Here is an 8021-nt window from a genome sequence, read left to right on the forward strand (position 1 = left end):
AAGTTAGTTTCTTAATTTAGAAATATAGTATATTGCATTACCACATATTACTTTTCATATTCCTTTTACTATTTGCACGCTTTGTTTGATCTCAAATTTAAGCTTAAATTTTCTAGCTTTCCACATATAAAAGACTAATTCACACAGCACACTAAACCATGCATTAACTGTATGAAGACATCAGAAATCCCATTTGAGATTTTATTTATACTTATTTGTTTTTTAATCCCATCTTGATAACTAGCAGCAAACACATTTAATACTCCTTCAACCTCCTACTTTCCTCACAACTGTCACCCTGTGAGGTGGGTTATGTTCTATCGCCAGAACAAAGCAGACTCGAAAGCGGAGTTGAATTCAGCTCTTTATTAACAGTCAGTAACTTCAACTAAAGTTGAGCCACGGCAGCCCTTTTTATAGCGGCTGCTCACGGCTCACAACCAATGGCATTTATTTAAACTTCCCGCCACTTAGGTGGGCAATCCGAAACTGTGGTTATCTACCAATCGTTAAGCAATGTTAACTATCCAATTGGAATGCAGTATTACGAATATGCAAACAAGTACGCTACACCCCTCCCCTCTTGATTTGATCCAATGTTACGTGACGTAGTCATGCAAGTAGGCGGGGCTTTTGACCTGTGCAGTTCAGTCTCTGTGTTGGCCTCCGACGGCCCGGACAGGTCTGCTGTCCTTCCTGCTCTTCTCTCTGGAACCTCCTGGAAGGGTGACTTAGCCATGCCGCTCCTGCTGTGTCTTGTTGGTTTGGTTGGATGGTCTCTGTTGCTCCTTTCCAAGGTGTGCGGGCAGGTCGAGTCAGCTTGGCTGCTTCTTTCCTGGTTTTCCTTCAACTCTCTTTTTTCAAATTTGGCTAATTGCAAATAGTTTTTATTTCTTTCTGGGTTTTCAGCTTCTGGTTGGTGGTTTGTTAGCAGAGGGTTTTCTTTTCCTTTATTATTTAAAGGTTTCCCCCCCCCCCTGTTTTTTTTTATCATTAATGTCTAATGGTGCTTGTAGATGTGTCTGTTCCATGTTGCAGGGTGTGTCGGTGTTGCGTTCAATGTATCGAGATCGGAATTGATTGATGTGTCTTTTCCACGATCTGCCATCAGTTGTTATTAGTCAGTACAACCAGGGGCCTGTAATTTGTGTGATTGTGGCCGGTAGCCACAATGGTTCTCCAGTAAGATTTTTTGCATATACCAGATCGCCTGGTATGAATGTGCGGTACTTACTGGAAGAGTCTGGTGGCTTTTCAGGGTTGTAGGTGGGGTGTAGTCTGTCCAAATATGAGCATAATTTTCTGCCCATTAAGAGTTCATCTGAGCTCTTGTTTATTGATGTGCATGACATTATATGTTTGATGGTGAGCATGGTGTTGATTTTGTCTTGCTTCCTTCAAATTTTTCTAATGCTTCTTTTGTGTAACGAACCATGTATTCCACCCTTCCTTTCGCCGCTGGATGAGCTGGCGCTGTCAGAGCATGTCATATTCCTTGTTCTGCAAGGAATTGTTCAAAAGCCGAAGCTGTAAACTGTGGCCCATTGTCCGATACTACTACATCTGGTAGACCATGGGTGACAAAGAGTTTCTTTAGTTGTTTAGTGATGGCTTCCGTCGTTGTTGAACTCATGATGCTGACTTCTAACCAGTTCGAGTAGGCATCAATGATGATTAAATATGTATATCCCTTTGTGGGTCCGGCAAAGTCTATGTGGACCAGGAGCCTCTGGGTGTCTCCCAGTCAAGGACCGGTGCTAAAGAGGGAGTGGGTCTGGATGACTGTCATTTGTTACAAGTTTTGACCCAGGTTTCAATGTCTTTATCTATTCCTGGCCACCAGACGTAGCTTCTGGCCAGTGACTTCATCTTTACCATGCCCGGGTGTCCTTCGTGTAACATGTTTAACATGTCTTCTTGCAATTTTCGTGGAACAACAACCCTATCTCCCCACAATATGCATCCTTTCTCAATTGACAGTTCAGTTTGCTGGTTTTTGAACGGTTTAAAAGTCTTGGTTTTTTCATTTTCCAGCCAGCCCCGCCCTACCCAGTTCAGGATTCAGGCCATCAATGCATCTTTTACTGTTTCCCTTGCAATATCCGATGCGGTGATGGGCTAATTCGGGATCGTTTCAATTTGCAGGGTGTGTGTGGTGGGAGCTGGGTGGTTGTCATGTCCTGGTAGTGGTGAGTGGCTCAATGCGTCTGTGTGGGGTATGGCTTTTCCTAGTCGATAGATGAGCTTGTAACTGTAGGCTGCGAGAAATTCCGACCATCTTGTCATCCTTGGAGACAGGATGTTGGGGGTGGCCCTGTCTCCAGCCAGGATTCCTAGCAATGGTTTGTGGTCAGTAATCAAAGAAATTGTCCTACCATAAAGGTATTTGTGAAAACGTTTTACCCCCGAGATGGCAGCCAAGGCTTCCCTATCCAGTTGACTGTTGTTCTTTTCAGTCTTGGACAATGTCTTGGAATAAAAAGCAATCGGTGCTTCTCTGCCATCTGGTAGTGTATGGCTAAGTATTGCACCTACGCCGAAAGGTGAAGCGTCACAGGTGACGATTAGGTAGTGTATCGCTGTATTGGATCAATACAGATTTAGATGTGATTAAGTCCTTAATTCTTTGGAATGCAGCTTCTTCTTGGTGGCCCCATTTCCAGATGGCTTTTTTATTGAGTAGTCTATGCAGTGGTTCTGCTATTGTTGCCTTCTGCGGCAGAAAGACATGATAAAAATTAATGAGTCCCAAGAATGCCTGCAAATCCATTTTGTTTTTAGGTCTGGGAGCTTCTTTTATTGCTCGTATTTTTTGGGGGGGTGGGGTGGATTCCTGCTTCATCAATAAGATATCCTAGGAACTCGACCTGATTTGTGGCAAGTTGACATTTTTCTTTTTTGACCTTGAGTCCTGCTTCTCTAAACTTTAACAAGACTACCCTTAACCGGTCTTTTAGTTGTTGTTTTTATTTCCGGCTGATATTAGTACATCATCAAAATAGGGAACCACCCCTTTTAGTCCTTGGAGGAGGCACTCCATCAGGCTTTGGAAAAAGCCGGGGGCCACGCTTACACCAAATTGTAATCTGTTGCATTTAAAGGCTCCTCTATGTGTTACGATAGTTTGTGCCTCTGCCGTCTTGGAATCAACTGGTAACTGTTGATATGTCTGCATGAGATCGAGCTTTGCAAAGATTTTTCCTCCCCACAACAAGTGTAACAGGTGCTGGACTACTGGGACGGGGTGCATGGTTCAGGGTGGCCTTATAGTCACCACAGATGCGCACGGACCCGTCTGGTTTTACGGGGGTCACAATTGGGGTTTCCCATCTTGCATGGTCGATTGGCTCTAACACCCCTTGTGCAATGAGTTTGTTTAGCTGCTTATCAATTTTTGGCTTTAACGCAAATGGCACACGTCTGGCTTTAAGCCTGATGGGGGCTATGTTCAGGTTTAGGCTAAATGATATCGGGGTCCCACAGTACTTGCCTAAGGTCCCGTCGAATACGTCATGGAACTCCTCCATCAGGTCTTTTTCCCAGTCTGTCATGGTGACACTGTTGATTCCTGTCACTTCAATTCCTAGATGCTCGAACCATTCTAAACCAAGCAGGCTGGGGCGGTCTTGGTCAACGATGGTCAATGGAAGAATTTCGGTGTGTTTCTTAAACTTTACCTTGAAATGTCCCAATCCAACCACCGGTATCTTATTCCCCTGGTAGTCTTTTATTGTCAGGCTTTGCTCTTCGAGTTCTTTTCATTGTATGTCTGGTATCAAGTTTTTTATTGTGTTCCATGATACCATTGACAAATACGAGCCAGAGTCTACTTCCATTTTGCATGGCTCTTCTTCTATTTGGACATTTATTCAAACCTTCTTGGTGTTAGTTGTTCTGGCAGTCCCAATAGTGATTGTCTGATGTGTCTCTTCCTTCTCATTGAGTCATTGACTTCTATGTTTCTGGCTCCAGAGGCTTCCGGTTGGCTTCTCCTTAGTTCTGGGGGAGGGTACTGCCTCGTCTTTTTGGACTATAGCTCTTTTTGTTTCGGCAGACCCTTGCAATGTGCCCCGTTTTTCACAGTGTATGCAGATGATGTCCAAAAAATGGCACTCAGATCGCGGGTGATTTCCTCTGCATCCGGCACACTAAAATTCAGGTTTTCTTCCTCTTTTTTCTCGCCGGTTCCATTCTGACTGGAGCCTATGTACCTCTTCATCTTCTTCCTCAGAATCGGTTGATGACTCGATGTCTTCATAGTGGGTCATTGCGGTAGTGTGTTTCTGGGCACCTTCCACTTTCTTTTCTCTGTTCTGGCTCGGGCTGTTGGCTGTATTCATCTGCTTCATTTTCGCCGCAGACTTCTTTGCTGCTTCCAGCTGCAGTCTTCGGCAATGGCCTCATTCCCGGTAATGTTGGGCCGATTAAGCAGTTTGCTCTGCAGGGTAGCGTCTCTCAATCCGAGGACTATGCGATCCCTCATGGCTTCATCCATGTTGAGGAACTCGCATGCCCCCCCAATGTCCCTTAGTGCTGCTATGAAATCTCCAATACTTTTGCCCTCCTGTTGATCCCTTTTGTAAAATTCATGTCTTCTAATGAGATTGGACACAACAGGCACGTAATGATTTCTCAGCATTTGGTTCAGGTCTGGCCATGCCATCTGTTTAACATCATTTGATCTCGCTAATGCCTTCGCCATTTTAAAAATGGTCGGGCCGCAATGCGTCAGGAATACAGCTCTCTTCCTCTGGTCAGTGATTCCTTGTAGTTTGTTGCTTTCTAAGAACATCAGGAACCTGTCAATATATGATTCCCAGTCTTCTTCGGCTGGGTTGAACGGTGTGGGTGGCGAATTGTTGCCGACCATTTCATCGGTCTTTCGGCTGTCGTTGCCACTTGCTTACCGTCTTTGTTCCTTCAATCCCATCCTCGTTGCCAGTGTTCTATCACCAGAACAAAGCAGACTCGAAACCGGAGTTGAATTCAGCTCTTTATTAACAGTCAGTAACTTCAACTAAAGTCGAGCCGCGGCAGCCCTTTTTATAGCGGCTGCTTGCGGCTCGCAACCAATGGCATTTATTTAAACTTCCCACCACTTAAGCAGCCAATCTGAAACTGTGGTTATCTACCAATCATTAAGCAATGTTAACTATCCAACAGGAATGCAGTATTATGAGTATGCAAACAAGTACACTACAGGTTAGGCTGACAAAAATGAATGGTCCTAAGGTATCCAAACTACAGTACTTCCAAGCCTAAGGCAGGATTAGAACTTGCAGTGTTCTGCTTTTTAGACCAGCACTAACCCCCCACCCCCCTCTCCAGGGGTGGGCTTCAAAATTTTTAGTAAAGTGTTCTCTGCCTGGTTGCTGGGTGGGCATGGCCCTGGTGGGCATGGCCTAGTCAGTCCCCTGCACCAAGGCAGGGGGTGTTTTTGCCTTCCCTGGGCTCCAGAGCTTTCCTTGAGCCTTCAGGGGGGCGAAAACTGCCTCCCCGGGCTCTGGAGGCTCTCTGGAATCCAGAAATGGGCCCATTTCTGGCCTTCCTGAACTTCTGGTAGGCCTGTTTTTTACCCTCCCTGAGCCTCCGCACACACCCTGCAGTTACCTGCATCCAAAATGGGCTGCGTGCGGATTCTGGGAGGGAAGAGGTGGAGTGGGCAGACCAGCCAGGAGTGGGATTTGGGAGTTCTCCAAACTGCACAGAATCTTAGCTAGGGACTCTCCTGAACCCCTGCAACCCCCCAAGCAGACTCCCCTGCCCCCTCTCTCTTTCTCTTTCTTTCTTTCTCTCTCTCTCTCTCTCTCTCTCTCTCTCTTTCTCTCTCCCTCCACCCCTGAAGTTCACTCTCACTGTGTTGTATCACGTGCAAAGTCATGGAATCAATCATTAACCAATTTATCACTCTCCACTTAGAGTCAAACAACCTACTTTAAAAAACAATTTGGTTTCAGGAAAAAATTATCCTGCAATCTTCAACTCCTACACTGCAAAAACATATGGACTACTCTACTTGACCAAGGTAAAGCTACAGACGCAATTTACATAGACTTCTGCAAAGCCTTTGATTCAGTGGTAGATGACAAACTACTGTTAAAACTCAACTCTTATGGCATTTCCGGATCCCTTCATAAGTGGATTACCGTGTTCCTATCAAACAGGCAACAAATAGTAAAAATAGGGAGTGCTATATCAAACCCTACTCCAGTTAACAGGGGTGTCCCCCAAGGCAGCATTCTAGGACTCACCCTCTTTATATTCTATATAAATGACCTTTGTGATCACCTTATAAGCAACTGTGTCCTGTTTGCAGATGAAATAAAACTATTCAATACCACCAACACTGCTACTATCCTTCAAAGCAACCTTGATTATGTGTCTGAATGGTCAAACATTTGGCAACACCAAATCTCAACCAACAAATGCTCTGTCCTACACATTGGTAAAAAATATCAGTACACCAAATACAAACTAGGTGGATATGACTTTGTTGATGATCCTCACTCTGTCAAGGATCTTGGAGTTCTCATATCAAATGATCTAAGCGCTAGAGCTCACTGTAACAGCATTGCCAAAAAGGCATTAAGAGTTGTAAATCTAATCTTACAAAGCTTCTCCTCTGGAAATATCGAATTGCTAACTAAAACATACAAAACTTTTGCCAGACCAATACTCGAATACAACTCATCAGTCTGGAATCCGCACTGCATATCAGACATTAATACAATCGAGTGAGTCTAGGAGTATTTCACAAGAAGAGTACTGCACTCCTCTGCTCACAACAGAATACCCTATATCACCAAGCTTGAGATTTTGGGCTTGGACAACCTTGAACTACTCCGCCTATGGTTAGACTTAAGCATAGCACACAAAATTATCTGCTACATTGTCCTACCAGTCAATGTCTACTTCAGCTTCAACCACAACAATACAAGAGCACACAACAGATACAAAGTCAATGTAAACCACTTCAAACTCGATTGCAGAAAGTACGACTTCAGCAACAGAGTGGTCAATGCCTGGGATGCACTACCTGACTCTGTTGTCACATCCTCTAACCCCCACTCCTTTAAACTCAAACTGTCCACTATTGACCTCATCTCATTCCTAAGAGGTCTGTAAGGGGCATGCTTAAGTGCACCATCATGCCTGCCATCCCTGTCCTATTGTCCCCATTTATTTGTACCTATTTCCTGTATTCTTGCTCATGTTTATACTTATACCTATTATCTTGTAAGTGATTGGCAAATCAAATAAATAAATAAATAAATAAACAAACAAACAAATAAATAAATAATACCGCTGCTGACATTTTACAGCAACTGAGTTTTATATTCTTTCCCATCTCAGAGTGGACCATTTATCTCTTCTTTCTCTTTCTCTCTCTGCCCTCAAGACAGGATAATCTTCTGGCCCAAACAACCATAGCACAGCAAAATGAATGTGTTACATATAAGATTAGAAAACAAAGTTTACCACCATGAAGAAAATTGAATGGAAGAAGTAAACACAGGTAGTCATCAACCTATTATCACAGTTGAGCCCAAAATTTCTGATGCAAAGTGAGACAGTTGTTAAATGAATTTTGCCCCATTTTTTGACTTTTCTTGCCAGGGATGTTAAGTGAATCATTGCAGCTGTTAAGTTAGTAACCTAGTTGTTAAGTGAATCTGACTTCCCTATTGACTTTGTTTGTCAGAAAGTTGCAAATGATGATCACATGACCCCAGGACACTGCAACCATCATAAATACCTGTCAGTTGCCAAGCGTCCGAATTTTAATCATGAGACCATGGAGATGCTGCAACAGTCGTAAATGTGAAAACCAGCCAGAAGTCAGTTTTTTCAGTGCCATTATAACTTCAAATGGCAACTAAACAAATGGCTGTAAATTGAGGATTACCTATACAGGGCATTGGTAGCCTTTACATGTTTATGGAATGCTGTATTGGAATTATAACAAAAGGAGGGAGAATTATAATAGAGAAATATAATGGAGAAGAGCAAAATATGGAAAT

The 8021-nt window shown here is 43.6% G+C and overlaps 1 protein-coding gene across 1 annotated transcript; it reads left to right on the plus strand.

Annotated features, from left to right (window-relative positions):
• The first annotated feature begins 5165 nt into the window (after window positions 1–5165).
• Window positions 5166–7149, plus strand: LOC148127755 (uncharacterized). Its single transcript, XM_087923581.1, is given in 2 exon segments — window positions 5166–5202; window positions 6317–7149. Coding segments are annotated over 2 exon segments (846 nt in total). The 3' UTR covers window positions 7126–7149.
• The last annotated feature ends 872 nt before the right edge of the window (window positions 7150–8021 follow it).

The sequence above is a fragment of the Pseudonaja textilis genome, chromosome 1 (assembly GCF_049901715.1).
Source record: "Pseudonaja textilis isolate UNSWEBS1 chromosome 1, rPseTex1.2, whole genome shotgun sequence".
Taxonomy (NCBI): domain Eukaryota; kingdom Metazoa; phylum Chordata; class Lepidosauria; order Squamata; family Elapidae; genus Pseudonaja; species Pseudonaja textilis.